The 26129-nt window shown below is 36.8% G+C and overlaps 1 protein-coding gene and 1 long non-coding RNA gene across 2 annotated transcripts; one reads left to right on the top strand and one right to left on the bottom strand.

The window, feature by feature from the left end:
• Positions 1 to 2998: 2998 nt before the first annotated feature.
• On the bottom strand, positions 2999 to 5427 carry LOC136818412 (uncharacterized). The gene is made up of 4 exons (XM_067074747.1): positions 5405 to 5427; positions 4183 to 4836; positions 3650 to 4051; positions 2999 to 3317 (listed from the first exon to the last, which is right to left on the bottom strand). Exons 1-4 carry the CDS (start codon positions 5425 to 5427, stop codon positions 2999 to 3001), a joined length of 1398 nt encoding a protein of 465 aa, XP_066930848.1.
• A 5409-nt stretch (positions 5428 to 10836) lies between these two features.
• Positions 10837 to 18096, top strand: LOC136818414 (uncharacterized). The gene is made up of 3 exons (XR_010848234.1): positions 10837 to 10945; positions 11434 to 11590; positions 17676 to 18096. It is a non-coding gene; the product is annotated as an uncharacterized lncRNA (long non-coding RNA).
• The last annotated feature ends 8033 nt before the right edge of the window (positions 18097 to 26129 follow it).

Raw genomic sequence — 26129 nt, 5'->3', positions numbered from 1 at the left:
TGTGGAACGTCAGACCATCGAATCACACCTTTGCGTTAGTCGAACTGATAAGGGGGGGGGTTCTTGTATTGGATCTCAGATTTAATGATACCTTCTCCTTTAGTCCGCACATTACAACACATCAAACTTGTCGTGATATACGTAAAGATCATTGCCGTAAAAATACTGAAAACCATTTCTTTGTTAATTTCATTCTTTTTCTCAAATCTTCTTTCCTATAATTTTCATTTTCATTTTCATTTCATTTGACGTCAAATTTTTTCTGTGCTGCCACGATCCTGAAAATGCAACAATATGGCGGAAATCAACGAAAATTCTAACAAGGAAATTCAACAAAATTATGGATATTGCACACCCAATAACTGTTTAACAAACACCATCGTAGCAGATAACGACACCTTACAATGTAGAAGATGTGATAGACTTGTCCATTATGCTTGCTCTGGCCCCTATCAGATTCCGCTTGTCTGAATATAAAACCGGCGCTTCGACTGTGGCAAGTGTTACAATAACGCCACTCTTACTTGAGAGGATTAAAACAAGCAGACAAAATCTCGCAGTAACGTACAACGAAGGAAGCAGATAGTGAACATCATCATGGATTGAAATTAGGTTTCACGAAGACTAACCTCTCTAGAAAGAAAAGTCGAAAGAAGCTAATTAATAAAAGACGTCAACAAGACAGAACAACAAAAGATCTGACACACACCTCAACGCACCAGACAACATATGCAGAAACAAAAAACAAAGACCATAAAAGTTTCATCAAATCAGTGACATGCGTTGGCTCAAATCAACCAAGTGCACATCATGGTGCATTGATTTAGGTTGAAAACAAGCACGAAACGACGAAAGAACGAGTTGGTGACAAGATTTTATAGAAAGAACTGCCAAACCAATGGGTTTCGATTGTGCGATAATAAGGTAGAACGCATAGGTGCTCGTAAAGAAATGTATACAAATGAACGATGGAGACCATTAAAAGTTAATCTCAAGAGTGAAGAAGAAAGGATTAGAATACTTGCATCAGCCCACAAACTAAATAAAGACGATGATTTTAGAGTATCAGACGATTTTTCAAGGAAAGAACGCGAGATAATAAAACAATGGCATCGTAAAGCAAAAGAAAAAACATCGAAAGAAGAAGGAAGAGTCATATATGGAAAGTGAGAGGTAGTCCTAGGGCTAAACTCTATTTAAAGAAATTTACGACGGAAACAACATGATTGTAAGAAGAGTGGGTTAGATACCAAGGTGCCTAACTGTAAGACAGAATTGACAAACGAATGGAATGATAAGATCTATAAATTGTAAAGATGTAAGATTGTTTCATAGAGGTCAATAGACCTGAGAAATACACTTCTATAAATAAATAAAAATATAATGAAAATCATTATGATAAATTCAACACTTTAAATTTCTATTTATTTATCACCTGGTATTGGTTTTCATACATCCTTTGGTAATGCAGTAGTATAGAGTCCAACGGATGTTGGGCTGTTCATAGAATACGGGGCTGCATAAACCTTTTTAAGTCAAGAAAAGATTCTTGCAAATGTGTGGATACCCACTGGAAAATGGCAAAATTTTGCATAAAAACCCTTACAAAAGCTCTTTTTATATCTTAAAGTGACGCTGGTAGACCATCAATAATTAGTCTTTTACCCCTATGGAAACCTTCATTTAAACCTTCTGGAAATTCCTCTCGGATTACCCCTTGGAAATGTTCGTCCCCCCTCTGTATGGAACTAAAATGGAATGGCCCATTGATTGATTATCCATAAGAACGTCCAGCATTTTTGGAGTCCACTCGGATTTTCTTAACTTTTTTAGTTTTAAGCCTAAAACGCGCTTAAAATGTTCTTATTTTGCTACCTAAAATTAATTTGTAGGAGTATGATTTGTAGTAGATACCTTAGGAAAAATATGACATTTTTAAAGCATTTGGAGGTGATTCAATTTACAGCAGGCAAAATCTGAAAACGGCACACCGCGCAATCGCTCATTTTGCTAACTGATCACCGTGTATAGCTTACCAAGCAAAACACGGTGACTCGAATTTGTTTATCGGGCCTTTTGACCCCTACTACAGGCCTAAGAACACCACTCAATCGCTCATTTTGCTATCTTGCTATCCGATTACCACGTTTAGCCTACAAAGCCAAACGCGGTGAATCAAATTTGTTTATCGGGCCTTCTGACCCCTACTACAGGCCTAAGAACATCGCTCATTTTGCTATCCGATCACATAGGATCAGTAGCCGAAATGCATGATGAGGATATTCTTAGTGTATTCTAAATATTTTGGCCAACTCCATCAAACCATGTAGCAAAATAGCTTAACAAGGTCCCGACCATCAATGATTTATACAATTTGAAGTACATAACGAAGGACAGTTTCGACACCAGCATGCTTGGCAACTGGATGGTCATGGTTGACAATGCTGAAGGCTATTGGAGAGTGCCTATCCACCAATGGGACAAAGAATGAAGTTGTGGTGAGATCAAGCATAATGCTAGTGAGTTTTCCGGTTGCTGTCATATTGTTTGTGGGTAGAATTCTGCCAGTATAGTATAGAATGCCATTCTTCATGGTTGAAATTCTTTCATACTTCCTTTTTGGTGAGAAGGTTTGTACTTCTTCTGTAGCCTTTGTAAAGAAGTATTTATGTGCTGATTCTTCAATTGGCTGTGAAGCGAAACGTGATAATCTTTTCTTTCGACATTTGAAGTGAGAGATGAATTGATAGGCTGTGCTCATGATTTTAAGTGATCTCTTCCAACCATACTTTATTGGATTGATACGGTATTCTGAAAATTCTGACCGTTGACTGATTGATGACAAGTGAATTGATGGTTGGATGTTTATTGGATCGATGATTGTGAGTATCTGCTCTTTCTTTGCAGATTTGAGTTCTTCATTTGTGAGCTTGACTTGATCGACAGATTTCGTTGGAAAGGTATCTTCTGGATCGCACATCCATTCAAACCCTTTGAATCAAGTTGAGTTTGTAGATACGTCAGAGATGGTTGTGCCACGTCTTGTGCCTATGTCTGCGATCATGTTTTCTGATGTGACAAATTTACAAGATGATAGTTCTGTGAATCGATGGATTTCAGTAACTCGAGTTCGGACCCATGGCTTGAGTTGCTTTTCGATGCCGTTGATCCAAAAGAGAGTGATTTGACTGTCTGTTAATTTTAAACTGGATTTGAGGTGTGTGCCAAAAGCTCGTCTGACAACTTCTCCGGTATGCGCGTTAAGAGTTGCTGCAAGGAGTTCACCTCTTGGTTGAGTGGTTCCATCAGGAACGAGTCTTGAACGTGCGAAAACAAGTTGGCATGAAAACTTTTCCACATCTTCGCTTGAAACGTGCATTAATTGCTACACAAGCAATGTTCTTTGAGCATCTGCTGTTGTCGATTGAATTGATTTCTAGGTTAATAGCATCTTCTGGTACAAATAGCCACGGTTGTACTTAATTGAGGAGATTTTTCCATCATTTGAAATGTGAATCCCATATTGGTCTCAAATTGTCTGGAATGCGATCATCCCATCCAATACCAAGATCGACAAGTTGGTGGAGATCAGTTCATTGCGGCTGTCAGTGGTGTAATCTTTTTCTGATATGTCATAGAGTTCAGCTACTTTGAGACACAATGTCTTCGAGTCAATTTGGTTGGTACATTGTTGATCTTGACTGGTTTTTTGCCTCTGACCTTCTTGGCAAAATTGAGCTCGCTGACATCAAGAGAGACAACATCTTCCTCTGGGTACCATTTCATGCCTGCAACACCAATGCTTTCTCCATCTGATGTCATGTCTGGTTTGGGTTTTTGGTGTGAGAAAGTGATTCCTTTAAGTGAGAAACCACCACGATTGACAACTATTTCTAACTCGTCGGCACGTTGAGTAGCCATTTGCATTGATTTTTCTCCTGATAGACAGTCGTCCACATAGATGTCTTTCATGATGATGAAGTGAAGCAATTCTGGGTAATCTTGTGAGGACAGTTGTCCGGTTTCCCTCAGGGCTCGCTCGGTTGGTTTCCTGAAGATTTGACGCCATAAACAAGTGTTTTAATTACCTTCTCTTTGGGATCTTTTTCTGGTCAAGGTTTTTCTCCCCATATATAACGTTGTAAGCACCAATGATGTTCGCGAAGACGGACTGAATTATACATCTTCCTAATGTCGGTGTGGAAAACTGTATGATGTAGCGACCATCGTATGAGAATCTCAACCAGTCGGTTCATGTTGTTTGTTCCCTTCGCAAGGATGTCGTTCAGGACGTATCCTGAATCAGTTGGTTGCGATGCATCAAATACAATTCTGCAGGGTGTTGATATGGAGTTTGGCTTCCATACCGCTCTCCACGGAATGAAATTGAGTACTTTAGTATTAGATAGCATATGTTGTTGTTGTGGTGTGAGGTTCTCTACGTAGTCAACGTATCCCATTGCTTGGAGTTTGGCTTCTGGTGCAATGACATCTGCTTTGTCGGTTGGTTCTTTGTCTAACTTTCTCAATTGTTGGAAGTAGACTTTCAGTGCTTTATGTTTGTTGTTGGCCAGCTTGGTCTCTGGGTTGTGAAGGAGTGGTAAGTTTGCATGTGATACGCAATTCTTCAAATCGACTGAGACGGATTGGTTGATAAAGTGTTGTTCCACTTCTTCCTTCAAGCTGGTTGATTCAATTGATTCACTTATTTTGCACTCTTTGCAGTCTCTGCAATGAACACAACGATACGTGATTTGACTACCAGAATTTTCGGCTTCTTCAAATATCTTGATATTTCTGGTGACACGATAAGAAGCGTCCCATTCTGATCTGCCTCTTGAACGAAGACGAGAAATTCAATTTTCTTGGAAATTTACCAGCTCTGAAAGGGAATGAAAAGTTTTCTGGAGTGAGCGTTACTGAAGATCTTACACCTGAAATGCGTAAGAAATTGCGCCTACTGTCTATTGAAGCTAAAGAACTTAATGAAACCGAAAAACCAGCAACAGAAATATATCGCGTCCGGGGTGATTCAAAAAACGGCTTCACTGTCAAGAAGGTACCACTCAGAAAACCGTCAACCCCCAAATGAAGAATGTCTCCTTCTCGAACAACCTAACGGAGACAAATATCATCGACCAACAGGAGCCAACTTTGCTCCAAAAGAAAAATTAATCAAAGATATGAAAGTGCTGTATACAGATCCCGATCAGTTGACTTCATCTAAAATTAAGGAATTACAGTCCTTGCTTGGCCCATGAGGAAAAGCCTCACACCGTCGCTATCTGCGAAGCGAAGACAAAAGTAGGTACGTTGAGGGAATTACATGAATACGAAATCGATGATTATAAAATTGCTAGTAAAGTTAACTTAGACACAGATCGAGGGCGTGGCGTTGTCATACTTGTTCACACCTCGATAAAACATTTAGTAGCTGATGCCAAACCTCCAATCACTTTCAACGAAGTATGCATGATTGAAGTACAATTATCTGGAAAAGATTTGCTTGTTGTCGCGTGCATCTACCGAAGTCCAAGCAGTTCTACATCATCAAACGAAAATAACAGCAACCTGAATTGTCTGATCAAATCTATTGCACTGAACAACAAGTATTCCCACAAATGTTTGCTGGGAGACTTCAACTTCCCAACGATAAATTGGGAAAATTGGACAACCCCGCACATAGAACATAGTAAAAAAGAAAAATTTCTAGATGCTTTGAGAGATGCATATCTTCATCAACACGTTGGCGAGCCAACTCGATGTCGTGGAACAGATGACCCATCTCTAATCGACCTGATATTGACAGGGGAAGAAAATCAAATAGTGAATCTAGATTACTTAAGTCCACTTGGTAAAAGTGATCATAGTTCGTTAGCGTTCAAATTTGCTTGTTACGCTCACCCCAAAAGTGTACAGACAAGATATATCTTTGCGTCGGCCAATTTCCAATCGATGAATAACGATCTTAGCTTAAGAGACTGGAAAAAAGTTTCAAGAAAGCATCCGTGGAAACATCAGTGGATGATCTTTGGAAAACTTTCAAAGAAGCTATACTCGACCTCAGAAATAGGTTTGTACCACTGAAAGAAGTAGGTAACAGCTTTTGGAAGAATAAAGGGAAAATCCCTATAAAAAAGGACCTGCGAGATGAAATCAAGAGAAAGAAATTGCTGAATAGAAGGTGGTTAAGATCTTCACCTCTCTACCGAGATCATCACCACGCCAACTATGTACTCGCAAGGAATAGAGTAAGTCGAATGCTGGTGAAGGCACATCGGGCATATGAGAAGAGTATCTGTGACAAATCCAAAGAGAAACCCAAGATCTTTTGGTCTCACGTAAGAAGTAAACTCAAATCAAAAAGTGGAGTTTCGCCACTTCTTCAGAACCCTGACGATAAATCGTCTCTTAAACATGACGACCACGAGAAGGCAAACATCTTGCAAAAGCAGTTTTGTAGTGTCTTTACTGATGAGCCAGAGGGTGAATTACCAGACTTCCCTGCACGAACAGATAAGAAGATTAGTGATCTATTCGTCACTGAGGAGATGATGAAGAAACAGATAAAACTGATTGACACCAACAAATCCTTTGGCCCAGATGAAATTCATCCCAAAATGTTGGTAGAATTGGTCGACCACGTAGCCGAGCCTTTAGCGATCATAATGAATAAAACTTTGTCGTGTGGAATCATACCGAAAGAATGGAAGATGGTTTACGTTTCGCCAATTTACAAGAACAAGGGTGCTCAAAATCTAGCAATAAACTATAGACCAGTCAGCCTGACATCAGTTGTTTGTAAATTGATGGAATCATTTCTAAGGAGGCATATCATGAATCATCTACAAGATCAAAAACTATTGTCAAATAAACAATACGGCTTCATCAGTCACCGATCAACAGTTACTCAACTACTGAACTACTTGGATAAGTGCTGCGAAAGCATTGCTAATGGTAAAGTAGTTGATACGATATATTTCGATTTTGCTAAAGCCTTTGATACTGTTCCCTACCGTCACTTGCTGAAGAAACTTGAAGGATATGGAATATCAAGTAACTGTCTACGATGGATAGAGTCTTTCTTGACAGACAGAAAGCAACTCGTAAAGGTCGATCAAGCTCGATCAAGTACAAACTCCGTTGTAAGTGGTATTCCTCAAGGAAGTGTCCTTGGACCACTTCTCTTTGTTATCTATATCAATGACCTCCCGGACAACGTCATCTCATCTATTTTCCTATTTGCCGATGATACGAAGATAGTCAAAGAGATCAACTCAATCGAGGATTCTTTGACAATCCAACAGGACATCAATGAACTGGAAAATTGGTTGAGAAAATGGCTTTTAAAATTCCATCCAGATAAATGCCATGTACTAACTCTCGGGAAATTCGAGAACATCATCCATGCAAACCCATACTCGTTAGATAGAAACCAACTTGAACACGTTTCCCTTGAAAAAGGATCTAGGTGTGCTGATCGACTCCGATATTACCTTTGAAGAGCACATGTCGAAACAGGTCAAGAAAGTAAACTCAATTCTCGGTGTGATCAGATGAGGCTTCGAGGAATTATGTCCCAGGACATTTTACACACTGTATACCACCTTTGTTCGACAACATCTGGAATATCTTCAATCTGTATGGTCACCTAGATTGCGTAAGCACGACAACCTACTTGAAGGGGTTCAAATGGATGCAACAAGAATGGTACGTCGTCTACGAAATTTAACATACGAGCAGCGCCTGTGAAAACTGGACTTACCATCTCTTGAATTTAGGAGACAATTTGGCGACATGGTTCAAATATACAAACACCTTCACTTCTATGACAAAAATACCATCGTCAAAAAGTTTTCTCGCCGAACTCGTCCCCATCGTAAACATGATTACGAATTGATCCCTAATTTCTCAGATGATGGATTAAGGGGTGTGCAAACAAAATCATTTTATTATAGATGCATATCGGCGTGGAACCAGCTCCCAAAAAATGTTGTTAATGCTAAGTCATTCAAAGTATTTAAAGAAGAACTAACTCAAGCATGGATGAAAGCACCCGTTACGTTACGATTCAAGATCACTTTTGTAATCATTATGTAGATAGACCGGTTTAGAGGCCCTAGTGTGCCTGGACTGTATATCCTTTAATAAATAAATAAATAAATATATATACTTTCAATAAACACATCTTTTTACTAGCTTTTATCTGTGGTGGTGTCTAATTAACAATGCTTGGCCTACCTACACAACCCTATTTCCATCATATAGGAGGATATTTTCGTAAAAGGCCGAAATCCTGTGTAGGTCGAAAACTGAGGAACAGATAATGTGTTTTCTTGAAATATTTTTTGACTCATATTGAGTTACTTCTTTCCATCTTAACTCATATTGAGTTACTTCTTTCCATCTTAACTCATATTGAGTTACTTTCTTCCTTAAAGTAATTTTAGATCACTAGTTTTACATTGACGGATTTCTATGCCATCATATTTTCCTTTTCTACTCCAACCTGATTGATTTTCTGTGAATGTTCATTCTAGATTTTTGTTGTATTTGTATTGTCTTTTTGTTGTGTGGGGTTTTGTCTTTATTGTTTCCATTTTGAGTAGTTGAAGGTTTTATACTTCTAGACTATATATATATTCACCAGAACCATCAACTCAACCAGTACATTTACCAAAACCTATAATTTCCCAGTGAAAAATTGCATATAACTCACTCAAGCTCCTTGGATACTGAAAATAAGTTATAAAAATAGGGTATAGGAAACTTTCTACACCTAATGCCGTTCAGAAAATGCAGATACATCTGTGACTTTAGAGGATTGGTAAAAGGTATAGCATCTTAAAGGTCAACCAGTATTTTGGGACCCTAGAATCAGCATTGATAAAACCGAAAATTCTAAAAATCAGAAACAGCAAAAAATCTTGGAAATCCATTCCCATCAGCTAGAGTTAAAAGCTTAGAACAAAAAATTAATTAATTTTTCGCTGAATAAGCAAAAACGGCAAATTCTGTCATTCTTTTGCAAAATATAGGAGAAAAATACCTTTAAAGCTTAATATTTTCAGTTTCAGTTGAGCTTTTTTTCTAAAATTTTCACAGCTTATATATGCAAAAATTTGAGGCGTGATGCGTGATTTGGGCTATTTTTCACTATTTTTTGCGTGAAGACAAATTTTAGCGATTTTCGTGATGCGTGATGGAGAAATTTTTTTTGCGTGATGGCGTGATCAGGGGTGCCACTGGGGGGCCTCATTATTACGTGGAGCTTCATGTTGAAGATAACAAAAACACCCCTGTGTCACAGACCCGGTGGACCCCCCACCCCGGTGGAAAAATAGGCCAAAAAATCGTCCTCTGTGGAACAAATATCCTACAATTTCAACCCCACTGTGAAATTGCTCTATGGTTCTATCCCCATTGAAAACTGAATGTAAAAAATTGCACTCCAAAACCAACCCCACTGGAATTTTCGAGCTGGAAACAATAGATTTTCTATCCACATTGGCATTTCGATAGAAATTTTCATCCACACTGGGGAAAAAAGTTCTACCGGGCACTGAGACAGGGGTGTACAAAACAAAGCTTATTCATAAGTCTCGCATTTTGTACAAGACCTTCCTTCAGGGTTTTGTTTCAAAATGGATTACCAGAAGAACAGTCAAAGTCAAATCTTTTTGTTGACACCTGTGAAAAATCAATATGTTTGGGTGAAATACCTTCTACATGTTTTGACCGATGTCTTCAGCAAGACCAAAGAAACTAACGTAGGTGTCATTTTGTTTAATGTAAAATTATTGTCTTCTCTGTCATCTCAGTAGAGCTTATCTGATGGTAAATTGTATTATACTGTAATTTGAATATAAAAATTTGTTTACTTTCGATTTTCTTATTGCAAGGAAAGGAGAAAAAGTGATTTTTTGATTCGTGTTTATTGTTTAATAATATTTAAGGATTTTAGGAAAACACACAGAGTGCCACTTTTGATAGTAATTGTGAACTACAATCGGCGCCAAAATATTTGGCACAAAAGGGGAACTCCCTCAAAACTTTAAAACTGCAAGTGATTTTTAAGTGCTTTGAAGTACAGTTCGGAAGTAGAGTTTTAACTCTGAGTTTTAACATTAGACTCAGGACCTTAGGATCTCAGGATCTAAAAGCTCAAAAATGTTCCAATAAGGCTGAGAATATAGCCTGGAAGCCACTTAACCAAACCGAAAAATCTTGTCCAAATCTTCCATGGCAAAGGAAGGAAAGGCGTAGAGGCAAAACTTGGGAGAATATATCTCTATCAAGTTTTTCGAATTCTGCGTTTCAGGTCACTTATTATAGGTTTATATCATTATAAGTATTATATACTTATATCAGGTTTTATTAGATAACGAAAGCTCTGATGGAAACTATGAGCAATTACTGGAATCCACAAAAGATGTTCCTTCAAAGTATATCCTAACCAAAAACAAGAAATTCAGCAAAGTGAAGATCTTGAACGAAGGATTGAAGGCGGTCCCGAAAGATGGAATCGCCATGATTCTAGATCTTCAAATGCAAATTCCTTTGGATTTCTTCGACAGAACAAGAAAGGTTTGTTTTCATTTTTTAGATTGAAGAAACAATAAGATAGTGAAGGCTAGAAGCGTGAAGTCAACTCTTGTGTTATAATTTCTGAATTTAACGTAACTCTCCAGTTGTTTGACAATAATTGAATGTTATTGGACAAGTTTGCAAAATTTTTGACGTGTTTGTGTAAAGTAAAATGCTTTATTCTTTTCACTAAAGCTGACCATCGCTGGTAAAACAGCCTTTTCTCCGACTCTAATGCACTTTCAAGATCCTTGCCTCCACGAACGCTACACTGAGCTAGCTCTGAAGAAAGTCATCTGGCAATATGATGGGCCTGGTATCATGGCTATGTATAAATCTGATTGGTCAAGGGTAGGAGGTAAAACCTATAGCTACAATCACCGCCTAAATACTTGGCAAAAAAGGGGAATTCCCTCGAAAACTTCAAAACCGCAAGTGATTTTTAAGTGCTTTAAAGTACAGCTGGAAAGTAGAGTAAGTTTAAAACATTAGACTTAAAACTTACGTTACGACCTCAGGATCTCAGAATCTAAAGCTAAAAAATGTTCCAATATGGCTGAGAATATAGCCTGGATGTCACTTAACCCTTCCCAAATCAAAAATCCAATGAAACGGAGTGGAAGTACTGAAATTGCAATCCTCGCTGGAGCTTTAAATTCTGAAACGTTAAACTACCCAAAATTGCTAACATTTCGGCGCTTATTGTAGCTTAAGTAATGTTCGTCTATCACTAACGTTTTTCTTAGAGATTCTCTTTCAAATTGATTCCTAAGTAAGCGAGTTTAGAATTTCTATCTTACTATTGCAGAATGTTTAGTGACTTCTTTCTTCATATTTCTCGTGCAGGTTTCAACGAGAAGATGTTTGCAGACAAATGGGGTGGTGAGGATTGGGAACTAGTTGATCGTATCATAGCAACAGGGATACAAATCATCCATTATCGATTGCCACGTTTTTATCATTTGTACCATTCACGTAAAAAAATGTGGAACCATTGAGAAATGTATTTGTTTGCTTCTTTGATCTTTGTTTATTTACAGGGAAAATGTTTTCTTTTTTACAAAATCCTACAAATTAATAGTTGAAAATTATTTACATTTTAGTTTAAAAAAAGGATATGCGTTTGTTCGACAATTTGATATTTCTTCTGTTGTGTTGTGATGAGACGATTACCCGATTGACGGCTTTGTTAAAGATTGTTCTGTTTTTCTTCTTTCAGTTTTTGAATCTGTTCTTTGAGCTCTTCGTTTTCTTTCTTCAATTTTTCCATCTCTTCAACGATGAGACATTCTTTGTACCTTCTTGCTAACCGTGATCTTCTTGAAGCTTCGTTGTTTTTGCGACGTCGTTCGAAGTATTCGGGGTTCTCGTGTGCTTGCGTGTTGGTGTAGCGATGGCGACGCATGGAGGGCTTGGAAACGAGAGGTTTGGGATTGAATTTGTACAAACGTTTGACTTTCTTGGTCTCGTGATCGTCGTCTGAAGTATCGCTTTGTGAGAAAGAGAAATTGGTAGAATCACTGTGAAATGATGGTGTGTTTGTTGTGTCTGTGTTGTGAAATGTCGGGGAAGTGTTTTCCGTGTGGTGGAATGTCGGGGAGGTGTTTTCCGCGTGGTGGAATGTCGGGAAGGTGTTTTCCGTGTGGTGGAATGTCGGGGAGGTGTTTTCCGTGTGGTGGAATGTCGGGGAGGTGTTTTCCGTGTGGTGGAATGTCGGGGAGGTGTTTTCTGTGCAGAATGGTTGATGTGTGGTTACTGTTTGAGTTTGTTGGAAATGTTGCCTGTCGTTGTTGTTATCGTGCGTGAAACATGTTTCAGTTGTAGAGGTTGAGGGTGTTGCAGATGTGTTGTGTTGTTCCATAGCAATCAAGTATTGAAGAATGTCTCGCTCGTTGACCTCTTTGTTGGTGTTTGTTGTCGAGGTTGTCATTGCTGTGAGGCTGGTTGTGAAAGAGCTACAGTCGTTGCTGTTGGTTTGTGTAGTTGTTGGGAAGCTGCATGCACTGCTTGTATACGTTTCTATGTGAGAGAAGGCGCTGCCTGTGGAAGCAGTTTGGTTCTGATTAGACCTTATGATGTCCGGAGAGTAACACATTGATTCTGTGACGATTTGATTGTTGTCTTGGGTGAAGTCTTGTTGTGTTGTTGCAGACATCATTTGTTGAGGATAGGATTGTGAAACGAAGTCTTCCATACTCATCTCACCATTGAAGATGTTCTTCTGGTCTGAATGAAAAAGAAAAATGAAGAAAGTTAGTTCTAGTTGTTATCTGGATAGGAATCAAATCTTTATTGGTTTCTTTGTCTTATAGTCGTTATGATTGTATGTTTATGATGAGACTTTTGGTTAGAGGAAGATGTCAGTTCTTTTTGTACGCCTTAGTTAATGACATTCTTTATTACACGAATATTTCTAGTCGTTTTATTAGCACGAAGTGAAAATTTCCTGTTAATAAAATCCCTCTTAATTAAAACCAGCCGTTGTTTCCTTGAAAAAGCAGAAAAATCGTGTTAATTTCAGATCGTCCGAATTTCAAGGCCGTTGAATACTTGCCTAGTAATATTCGTGTAATAATGTAGATTTTCGTGACATGTGTGAAACCACGTGGAGTGAACCATTGCAATGTCTATTGCCAGGTTATCCAGGTTATCCAAGACGTGAGTAAAAAGGTATTGGTGAATTTAAAGCATCGGAAAGAATCATAAGAAAATAAGATAAAATATACTCACCCATAATCATGGCTCCTGTTTTGATTCTCTCTGTTTATATGTCTTTGGTGATTTGTCCGTAGAATGTGTGAAGATAAGGGGAATATGATTTTCAGATTTCAGTATTTTTCCTCTTATACTGAGCTTCCACCCACACAGCCTACATGGTTTCTCCTCTGCTTGACCTCGATAATTATTCCAACATTTTCCTTCTTGCTAATTATTCCACGCGCATAATTAAGTGCTCGCCCTCGAACGTTTGGTTAAAAATGTGAAGGCTTGCTAATTAGTGGGTCATTAACGACGAGCTATTTTAATGAAGTGGTTTTTTATCAAAGACTGAAGATAGATGACTCCCTTTAATGGTAATTATTATTATTATTTTGCCATCCGTTCTCTGTAGATTGTATATCTTAGAATTTGAAAGATTCCATAGTGCAATTGGAGAATGACCTTAAACTGACTGTTTAGACAACAGTTATGACCTGACCAAAATCATCAATTTCAGCCAATTTTGGAACTAAAATATTTAAAAACGTTATTTTTTTACAGCACTCATCAAAGAGAAATGAGGCCTGCGCATTGAAATGATCGTCTATTCCACGTTTCTATTGTAGTAAAAATGGATTTCTTTCATTTATCTTTTGATTGAGTAATTTCAATTTAAGTTTCTGTTCTTGCTAAAGATTTCCAATGGTAGTTAACAATCAGTGGGTTCTGCATCATTTGCTGTGGTACACTCTTTTGCATTCAAAAATATACCAATCTTTGCAAATTTTCCTCGAAACTATCGCTAAAATAATAGCACAACGCACCGAATCTTAAAAAACGTAGTAACAAATCTGCACAAGTTGTTTCGTTTGTACGACTTGCAATCCCATCTCCTTTGCGTTAATTGCTCTTGCACGTTAATTAATATCAAAAGGTAGCAACTTTCACGGTTTTCCAATCATTTCGAAATAATCTGTGGGATTGGAGCTCGTCCAAATTTCTAGTTATAATTATGACCTGTGAGATGCGGAGCGCTATTATTCAATTTTAAGCACGCCGTAAAATCTATCTCTGATGCAGAAAATCGTGCACTGAAAACACTGCCTCTGATATCAGAAGGTAAATCCTTTGAGTTATTGTTAAGTAAGTCGGTTAGTTAGTTAACGACCGCAGTCGAGGGCGACCTGAAGGCTCTCTTTTCGATAGCTGTCTACCTGAAGGTAGGGGAGGTCGCCACCCCTTTCCCTGGATTTCTCCACTTACCCTTGATCCGTCTCTTTAGTTGCTGAACATCAAGCAGAGAGACATCAAGTACCATTTTGGGAATCTTTGGTGTGACCCCTTGGGAGTCGAACCCAGAACCTTGCGCACAGTAGCTGGATACTCTACCTTCATGCTACGGTATTTAACTCGTTAACTTGGTAGCTCAGTCGGTTTCACGGGCGCCTTACAAAATACAAGGGTAATTCACTGAACAGGTTCGAGCCCTGGGGGCTACTATCGAAATCTCAGCATCGTTCCTTTCAAAGATGATGAATAAGAAAATAGCACATTAGCATACATTTTTTTTATTGGTGTCTCTTTCATCACCAAAATAGTGGTATATATAACTTAGTGCAAGCTGACTATGGTAATATAAATTAGAAAAAAAATCGTAAAAGGACAAAAGTTAATGTTTTAAATTTTCAAAATTAAAATAAATTTCTTTAACTATTTACTTGAAAAAATTCATGAAAAGGATTTTCTCTGGAATTACACAAAAAGTGATTTCAGAAATAAAATATACGAACTGTTTTAGCTTTACCATTGCACGCTAAAAACATGTCGGAATTGGAGCATTCGATTTTTTTTCTCTTGACAAAGTGAAGGACCATTACTTTCAGAAAAATAATCGATAGAAATTCTTATCTTTGCTTGAAGCACTTTTTCTGTGACACTAAACATCTATAACTTTGATTGAATTAATTAGCGGGGTATAATGCTTAAATATACCGCTATTCGTTGGAGATTGGCATAATTATATAATTCTATTGTTTGTCAGTTTCGTATATTGAAAACTCGGTTATCGTTTCTCGCCGACCTTCAGCAAGCAAGGAGATGTATGAGAACCGCCCACAAGCATAATTATCTCTCTGCTTACTTTCCATTATCGTTAATTTATTCGTCCGAACGCCTCCTCGATAGATAGGTAGAATTAATTAATTATGCAACAAGCATACTTGATTGTAGAATGCAATTAAGAGAGGTATTGTTTTGTAGTGACGATGGTTTTAATCACTGATTATCCCTTTTATGGTGTGTTTCTTTTACGCTCCCACGAAATTTGTGCAGTGGGTGAACCGACGCTTTCGGCTTTGGCCGTCTCCTATCTTCAATCATTCGCTTTACATATTGGCGTGTCTTTGCTTCTTTACGTATAAATGCAAGAACTCGATGACAGCCTGCTTTGGGTGCTTTTCTTGAGCCACCCTTTTTGAACGAAGCCTTGCCATTATTTTCGATAATAGAGCCCTCACAAAGTGGTCTTGCTTATATTTGCGTGTCTTTACTTTGAATTTTTACATCTTACTCGAATGTTAAAAGAAAGGGGCGACTGCTCGTGTATGTTTAAGGCTTTTCCTGCTTCAAAATAAGAGGGGTGAAACTTTCTCAGATATGATTGCTTTTCTTTCATTGCTTCAATTTTCCAACATCTTCCGCCTCTCAGTAATACGAGTCGATAGCTTATGTTTGTTTGGGGTGGAGAATGGAAGGATAAAGTTAAAGCTGTCTAGTTCGCTTTTGATAGATGGATGGTGGAGAGATGCTAGACTGGAGCCGTTTTTGATACTTTTAAGACAGCGGTATGAGTGCCATACATTTGTGCTTTTGCTGAAAAGTGTGCCGAGGTTAGGTAGGATGTCACGTGACATTACAATAGAATTTAAGCGCTTGACCAATCACAAGCTTCGAGGGTTTTCAAAAACAATGGCAGCAATATTTGTGCGATTTTCACTTTTTTTTTACTTGGAAGAGCTTAAAGCACTTCGGGCTTTATAAATCTATGACGAGTGCTGCATGGTAATGTGTAACGAGATAATGATAACTGAGGCTTTTCTTCTACATTCAATGCCAGAGTTGTCTGGTTAGAACCGTCTACATTATGGTTTATACTACTTGTATAAATACACTGATATATAGTTTTTGGATCAAGTGCCTTTATGTGATGTAAACTACTAGGGAACAAGGTCAGAGCTCAGCTTTCACCAGGGTATATTGTGGAATCAATACCCAGCACAGTTACCGACAGGTTTCTTGAGCTTATATCTTTAATGTTCGCCTCACATGACATGGTTTGACCCGGGTGAAGGTACATTCACTTGTCTTGCAAGCGAAAACGTATATGAGTTTGTATATGATATTTCAGAGATGTTGTAAAATTCAATTGCTGAAAAACCAAGAAATTTACTTAAGTAGTAGTGAAAAAGAGTTTCTCTGATTATGTGTTGAGAATATAATTTATTTGGATTACATTAGCTTGTTTGTCATATTTTATTTTTGATTCAATGAATGATACAGTTGCAAATCGTTTGTAATGTGGTTCCTCTTTGATCGAGTGGTCGGTCCACGCCATTCGTTGAGTAATTAATTAACTTCATTTCATCAAGTAGTCATTTTGTTACACAGTCCTTCAATCAGCTTGTCGAGGTAAAAAGGAAGAAAATCTCGTTCCTTCATTTCATCTCTTATTCATTTTTGTGATAATGCACGGTGTGTGACGTCATAAACAAATTGTGTCAGGAATTACGTTAAACAGGTCAACATTATTGCTTTGTTTTGGAAAGGGTGGCAGATACCACTGTAAAAAACTGCCATCAACTGAACATATAGTTGACCCTCGCTAATCTAAAATTTGGTGGTCGATCTAGTTTCGACATACAGAGAGGTTTAAATCACAAAAAATCCATCAAGGCCATGACAAAGGAATTCTTTTGAATTTGTGGAAGGGAACGAATGTCAACTCTGGTTTCTTTCGGATCTTTCGCAGACTACATTAGCGAATATAGAGCTACTTTTTTTGAAACGATTCGGAAAAACCCGCCGCTGTTTTAACGTGCGCGATTGAGAACAATTAAAGTGCTGATTTACTGTCGTCCTCAATCATTTAGGATCTAGACGAATCCAAAACTAGCTGTCTCCGCCACAGGACAAACTCCATACATAAAGTCGCTACCGGTAAGGTTCTAATTGGACTATATCCTGACCAATTGTGGACGACATTTTAGGGGTTAGAAGTGCGAATTATTCCAAATACATAAACTTGCCACTATTAATGTGACGCAGAGGTAAACACATGTACACTCATTCATCTTGAGTTTTCACGCTAAAATATCTTCATCTTTTCACAGATTGTGGATGGTTCAAAGGATAGGAAGTGTTCCAACTCCTTCCTGCACTTCCGTCATTCGAGATGTTGAACAGCACAAGTATAACTTTTGAACTTCTGGTTCAATGATGGTAGTTTCCAGTGGTGTATTCGCAGAACTTGCTTCGTGAACACACTACATGGTCACTTTCTCTCGTCTGGGAAGGCCATGTCTCATCAACAAGAGCCTATGCTGCTGTTCTTTCAAATTTCAATTTTATTTTTTTTGTAACTGCATAAAAAATCATCAGTGTAACCAGAGCTCTCTTATAAGAAGCAGCAAACTGTTTTGAGGCTTAGCTGTTCTTATTTTTTGGCACTATAAACCTTAAGATATTCTGATCCTGCTCTTGTTTTAGGGAAAGATTTAAATGTCATTCTTCTTAAATTATTCTTAACATTTGACGCTTTAAAGTTTTGTATTGAAAGATACGGAGTGCATTCAGATTGGATTTCCCCGAGTTCTCGTTAAGTTTATTTTAGGTGTTTTAAAATCCATTTTGTTTTTCTGACTATTTTATTTATTATAAGATTTCTAAGATTTACCTAGATGAAACATATAGCAAATTTAACCAGATTTTATTTATATAGATATTTTATAATTTTAATTCCTATTATTTTATTGACAGAGTATAAGATTTTACGAGATTTTTATTTTTTTGAATTTTAGATTGAAATTTTTAGTTTATAAATAAGTATAGAAAATATCTATTGATTTTGATTTATGAATTCTGTTGAACTTGCTTTTAAAATTCAGTTTCAATTTAGTTCCCTTAAGAGTCGATTTTCGAATTTGGGCTCGGACCTATCTTAAGGGAACTAATTTTAGCAGGAACTAATTTTCCTGGTCAAAAAAAAATTCGAAAAAATCACATTTCGCGGGAATTAATTTTCGCGGTTTTGCCCTATTTTGGACACACTTCTTTCATTTTTCTAGGGATTTTCGATGATAAATGGCCATATTTATTATTCGCGGGTTCTTCGAAAATCCCTAGAAAAATTTGTTCCCAAGGTACCCGTCAAGTCATTTCTATTATCCCCGAGAGAATATTCGGTTGCCTTTTTCTCGATTTACCTAACAGATGAAATTTTGGCGGAAAAAAATTACGGCGAATTTGGCGAACTGCCTCAAAAGGCAAAAATTTAGAAATTCTATCAAATCGCTAGCCTAGCAAGCTAGACGACTAATTCAGACATAATTAAAGCAAAAAGTAATGGAGGGAACAGTATTAGCTTATACCAACTAAATTCCGTATTATTAGTATTAGTTTTATTAGTATTACACGCATTATAAGCGACTCCAGTCTATCAAATCGCCAAAATAAATTCCACTAAATTGCACCTGATTTTCTTTACAAGATGCCAAATTATTCGAAAATCCCTGAAATTCCCTGCTTTTAAATTCATTTTCAAATTAGCTTTCATTTCAGTGAAATTACAAATGTGGAAGATTTCTGACATTGAATTAGATGGTACAGTTGACGCTCTCTAATTCGATCTTCAAGGGGAATTGGATTTTCATCGAATAAGAGAGCTTATGGAATATGGGAGCGTCGTTTATGAGAGTTTCTTGTTGACGGGAACTTTAAATTTCATCGAATAAGGGAGCCTATCGAATTGTAGAACGTCGAATTAGAGAGAAAAATCTTTAAATAGAAAATGAACAAAAAAAATCAACTTCTGGGAGGATTATGGCTAAGTGGATCACTGATTGACTTTAAAAAATGTCCAAAACAACCTATTTAAAGTTAACCAACCAGAAAACCATAGCATAATTTCAAGAGGAAAATGTGCTTTTGTATTTTTGAAGGAAAATCGTTCCCTGTTCTTCAATAATTTGAATTTTAAAGAATAAACGTTATAAGTATTTTCGAAAGGATATCGTTCTCTGTATTCTAGGAGGGAAATTCTCTTCATGAAGTTGAATCTCCGCAATTCGCAATTAATTTCTACGAATTCCCCGCTGAGGAGATCGATTTTTGTCCGAGCTATAGAAATATTAGATTAATTGAGCTTCGAAGTAGTAAGTTAGACTATGTATGCTTTAAAGGACAAATCTTGGTCCTTTATTTTCGAAGGAAAGTTATTTTATATTTTGTAAGGAAAACAAATTTTAGTATCTTGTAAGGAAAATCGTTCTTCGAAATTTAAAAGGATTTTCGAATTTGAGATGTGATAGAATAACGGCGTTTGTACTGTTAGACCAGCGACCGAGGTAGTGGATTGTGTCACTTCGTAGGACAGCCCTTAGATCAGGGCAAATTTTTGATATCATGCTCCTAATAGGGTGTATAATTGATAAAAAAATTATGCCCTTCGATAATCTCTTGCAGTTTTCGAGTGAATCGATTTTTAGTAAATCGATAGAACTTATCAAGGGTCCCCCTTTACTAACGGTTTTTTCGAGGTCTGAAAATCAATCTGTTGCTAACAACGAATTCAGTGTGAAAGTAGATAAAGAAAATGGGGTTATTTGTTAAGTTTCGACCACCTGGTGCCGAGAAATGGTATTTTTAAGGCCAATAACCGAAATTTTGGGCTTTTTTCGATGACGTCAGCATTTTCCTAGGAGCATTTTCAAATAAAATCATTCCCACGGCTAAATAGCCTTGAGTTTGTAGTATCCAAAAATGGTATTGTTTGTTATGTTTTAGTGTCTAGATCTCGAGATATTTTGGTTTAAAGTTGTATAAAATTTGCCACTTCTGGCAAAAACCGGGGTCTTTCCGTATGAAAAATGGTAGAGTTCCGAAATAAGCGTAATATATTTTTCATGACTGGTGATTGAATTTCATTGTTTTTATGCAAGGGAATTCAGTAGGGATGGAAGAAATAGCACAATATTTTGCAGTGAGGATTTGCTTATCTGATTATTTTCAGCTGGGGAAAATTAGACTATAATTTTCCACTGGGAGCGATATTTCTCTCTCTCCCAAACAGTTAAGCAGAAAAGAATTAAAGCAAGATTTCCAGGCTTTCTTTCTTTCTTTCGTCTCAAGTCGCCTAAGGTCGATGTGTAATTTTTATAAATAAAATAAATGAATGAATGAGAACATATACTATTTACAATTAACCCTGCGCGGGTCTGACTAAATGATAGAAAGGTGCCGAGTGGTAAAACGTCAAACTAATTCGCTGGAGGACAGAATCAAGTTAATCAGGGCCGAATTTGGAGGTTCTTGGATCACTTGCTGACCAAAAAAGGTCAAAAAATGGTCAAAATCTTAAAAAAGTGGATTTTTTTCAAATTTTACATTTTTTGACTTTTTAGATTAAAATCTCGCTGAAAAGACTCACTTTTGATTTATTTTTTTGCTTGGCCATGAAGCCCAATCCGATTCCTACGAGTAAGACCAAAAATGACGATTTCTATTCAAACTGGACATTACAGGAGGGCTCCTACATGTCTGATATATACGACATTGGTACTTAAAGGGATAAAAAACAACATTGATTCCACAATTGATTACAATAATTCTATACAATAAAATATTCTTATCTAAATATAATATAAATATTTGTCGTATATATACCAAAAAACGTTCATCGGCTTGAAATGAAGAGCAATTTCAAATTGAAACCATCAAATATTTAGCACCCATGAGTCTCTCCCGAAAAAGGCCGAAAAAACTTTGATAGCCACTTAGATAATTTAACTTGCTTGTTTCATCCGTGGGCGTGACAAACCTAAACCATACAAAAAAATCCTGGGAGCAAAAGTTAGAAAAATTCATGTTTTCACCAAGGTCACGGTTGACATGGTTTTCCACTAAAAATAGTATCTAAAATTTTTTCCCTGACTGACTGAACAAAATTTCACCGAGTAGAGTCGGATATTTACAAGGCAACTCAATAGCAACATTAGTTTTAGCACTGTACTCTTTTTCATATTCAACCAAGGCAATCCATAAGGTGGAAACGTAAGGGCGTAAGAATAGACACGCCACCAAAACTAGTGACGGTTGACGTGTAATAATAGTCATGTTAGTGAAGTGGTAAAAATACCTCTAAAAACAAGCCAAAATGAAGGTAGTAATGTTTGAACGCAAACAGAACTGTAGAGACGGAATGAATAAATAACGTAATCGTACAAACGGCGTCAAAAATGACGGGTGTAACTTCTCACGCGTGCTGTTGGGAATCTAAAAATAAAAAAATTGAAAATTTTAGAGGTTAATTGCAAAACGAAACTTGCTGACTCGAAAGATGAATAAATAGTTTTTATAAAAATGGTAAAAAGTGGCTAATGATAATGCTGAAAATCTGATGTAGTTGAAAAGTTTGAAAAAGACGGAATACGGAGTCTTTTTATAAGAACTAGTAAACTTCTTTGAGGTATAACCCACTTTTCTTACTTCAAGGTCAAATTGAGGTATTTTAGGCTTCATACGTATTTTTACTACAGAAAGAAACAATTGCATTTATTCGACTAATTGAAGATAGTTCAACTCTTTACAACCGAGACTTGCGTGGATTCGTCTCAGTCACATGAAAGTCCGAACTGTACATCATACTGAATTTTCCTTGGTCTTTTCATTCCACCAAGAAGAGTTTGGTACAGGCTAACCAAGCCCTCCTTTCTAAGTTTTTGAATGGATTCGCTTTTTTAAAAAATTCTGATGTGCAGAAAAATTTAGGCTTAAGGCAATTTCACATCAGCCGGAAACCAAGTACATGATTAAATATACTTACGTGGAAATATTTGGAATCGATGACGTCATTGGAAACGATGAAACAAACAATGGAAACAATCAATCAATCTGAAAAATAGATAATCGAATGAAAAACATTTGAAACATGAACAATATCATAAAATAAAATAAACGACAGTTTCTTTCTTCACCGTAAAAATAAATTCATAACAACCTGAGAAAACATTTCACAAACCATCTCTTTGCAAATTTCAATAGCCTGGATATCCAAGCTGTAAACTATTTCACAGTCTAGTTTTTGATATTTTATGTTTGGTTTACAGCCTGGTCTCCCTAGAGCGATTTGCATTCTTTTTAAGAGAATGCAGTCCGCTTGTTTGCGCTCACTTCGCTAAAACCGTAAGGGCCAATCTACACGGCGTTAAGCAAAAATAATAAATTCTAAAGCAAAAATAAGATAGTCCTCCAGTTGCTAGTGAAGATAGGGCTTTCTGTTACATGAAAACATGAAAAAGGAGAAACACTTTCATTCTTTAGGGAGACCAAGCTCTATAATTTTAGAACTTTGTATGTTGAGGTAAATTTTGTTTTTTCTAAAATTTTGAGCTTGGATATCCAGGCTAAAATTTCAACTGTCTCCAAAATATGTCTGCTCCATTGCGATGAAAAATCTCAATCAAGATATCGAAATCAATCCATCCGTTTCATTCATTCGTACTCCGAAAAGGTAAAATTTATCCGACTGAAAAATTTAAAGACTTTCTAAATAACTTTTCATTTCTATTTGAAAAATTAAAAAAAAAGTTTCAACACTTCTCGCAATAGAAAAAAAAATAAACTCCGAAAAAAATTCAATCCTAAAAAAAATCATGAAAAAGTTGACATTTTTCTTACCAAGACGAACGAAACGATCGAAAGATTTCTTTGGTAACACCATCACAATAACGTTGTTCATCAGGGCGTTGATCAGCAATGTTTTTCAATTCATGATCCGCTCCTTTGGCCAACAACCATCTGATGACGTCATGAATGTTGTACTCTGCTGCACGATGCAACGGTGTGATGTTCAGTTTGTCTCTTCCATTGATCAACATTTCGATTGTTTGTTGATCAAATTGTTCCAAATGACGAACTTCTCCAACCGAACTAACACAATGAAGAATGTTCCAACCAACATTGTCCACGAGTGAAAAATCTTGAGGATAATTCATCAAGTGAACGAAAACGTCGAAACGATCTCTCACAACAGCCTTCATGAGAAGTGTCCGACCACAACATAGTATCGAACGTTAAATCAATGATTATCATGTTTTTCGTTTTAATCGTTCAATCAATGGTTTTAGTTGATTTAATGATCAAAACTACGGAACTATGATAATACCGCTATACGGTTAGAAAGAAACCCGGGTATCTAACCCAAGGACACAAAGGGAAAGCAAAAAGTATACAGTAATTATTATACCGTCAGTACAACTTTTCATCTTGTTTGCTGGATGAAATAAAATCAAGATAACAAAGTTTCATCCATTGTTGCACAACTCGAAAAGCTTTGCTTTGTTGTCTTGATTTGAACTTTCTATCTAAAATTAAAATGGCTACTTTCAAATTGAATTTCTTTTAAACATACAGGAACAGATGATAGTTCAACATATTATTACTTATTTATGGCAGAAAATAATGATGGTGAGCAGCAGTGTTCCTCACAGCCATCACAGTCAAAGCGACCAAGAAAGACAAGTAAGTAGTTTCTTCTTTGTGTTCAACATTTTCATTTGCCACATTTTGTGAAAATGAGGCGGCGAGTGGTGGAAAAACAAGTTTTTGTGATTGTTTTTGTGATTGTTTTTTAGCGCCCAGTCCAGTCAGCATCATGAACTGACTACCCAATTCCCCTCACATGGCATGGGTTGACTCTGGCAAAGGTTCATCCACTTGCCAAGTGAACCGCTGCGAGTGGGAATCAAACCTCAGTCCACAGAGGTCCACAGTCCACAGTGCCTAATTTTTATGCATATGCATTTACAACCATTTACCACATTTACCACTGAAAGGCATGATAGTAGATTGTGATCTGATATTACCAGACGGTGTCAATCGAACAACTTCGAACAAAAATCGCAATCAAACCAATCGAACGTAATCGAACGTGATCGAATAATTTGCGATTCGATTATAGTTGACTATGTTCCATTGGTTCGATTACAATAGACCTTTTTTCAAAGAGGCCACCCTGTTTAATAACTTACTTCGTGATACTTCGTTATTGATTATGTACTTTATGGTACTCATCCAATTCGTTGAATCCGATGATTGACCATTACTGTTGTACTGTTAGAGTCAGCTCTCCTGAAGTTGAAATAATTAGGAAGCAGCAGTTCGTCTGGCAGTGTACTGAGGAATTGGTCAAGATGCTGTTTAAAAGTTTGTTTGGTACAGTTTGTGAGGTTTCTAAGGGATTTTGGCAGAGCATTGAAGAGCCTTGGTCCTTCTTGTGAGAGACAACCTCTCCAGATATTTTTATGTTTGACATTTATAGCTTTCAAATTGCATTTTCTACCCAGTCTCTGATTTGTGTAAGAATGTACGCCGTCTGCCTCGTCATTGTAGTTGAAATTGGGGGCAATGTCTTCTAGTATGCACCACGTGTAAATGATTCTGTACCTGTCTCTTCTTCTTTCAAGACTGTAGATTTTCAGTTGGTTCAATTTTTCCCAATAGTTTAAGTGGCTCAACGAGGGGATACCGTTCAGGAATGATTTTTGTAGCAGCTCTAGTTCTTGAATGAGACATCTCTTTGATGGAGAGAGCTGCAAGCAGAGCTGGGTAGTTCATTTGTTTTGAAATTTTGTTGCTTTGATTGATCAGTCATTTGATGGCTATGCAAGTTTCCCTCCACTGATGCAAGTTACCCGACTTCACGATATCACCTTTCCATGGTACTCTCTTTTAAGGTACACATCAATATTTGAATTACGATTATTTGATTAATGTATGACCATTACTGCATATATATAAAACACCACTGTGTCTTAAAGTTTGAGAAATGTTTGTTTGCTAACTCAGCTTTTTTGAATTATATATAAGCTCTTTAGTAACGTCGAAGAGTGATACATTGCGCTTCTCTGCCATATTTTGCACGGTGTATCTTACCAGATCGCCAATATGTACATTTTAAAGACAAAGGCAAATTTTTGTAAGGTTTAGATTGTAATTGATCACATGTTTCAATCTGTAAACAAGAGATTTAATTTGATGACTGGAATTTTGAGTAAAACAAAGGAAATAAAGTGAGTAAAAAATATGGCAGAAAAGTGCCAATATATCACCCTTCGATGGCATTGAATAGATTTGAACGTGGTGGAGCAATCTTTGATTGAAACACAAAAGAAATCCAAATATTTGTTTTACCTCAACCAAAAAGAACAATAGACCGATATCTGGTCTGATATGAAACATGAATACCGATATCTCAATCTAAAAAATGAGAGTTTTATGTAATTTAAATTTACACAAGAATGATTTAATAATTATTATAGTTGTACAATCTTAAATTTAACCACAAAAAATATTTTGTCCAAGAAACCTTAACTTTTCTAAGATGATGTCATAGAATCCCGAAAGCTCTATTCAATCTTAAAGATTAATTAAAAATCTCTAAGATTAATATTAACCTCCTTTAAAAACATAACTTTTTAATGGAATTAATCATAAACCAATTTTTTAGAATTTGTAAAAATTAAACTTTGTTGGTCGATAAATTTCTATTAAGTTTTGTTGTCAAACTA

The sequence above is a fragment of the Clytia hemisphaerica genome, unplaced genomic scaffold (assembly GCF_902728285.1).
Source record: "Clytia hemisphaerica strain Z4C2 unplaced genomic scaffold, Clytia hemisphaerica genome assembly, whole genome shotgun sequence".
Taxonomy (NCBI): Eukaryota; Metazoa; Cnidaria; class Hydrozoa; order Leptothecata; family Clytiidae; genus Clytia; species Clytia hemisphaerica.
This window is presented reverse-complemented; position numbering and strand designations above follow the sequence as displayed.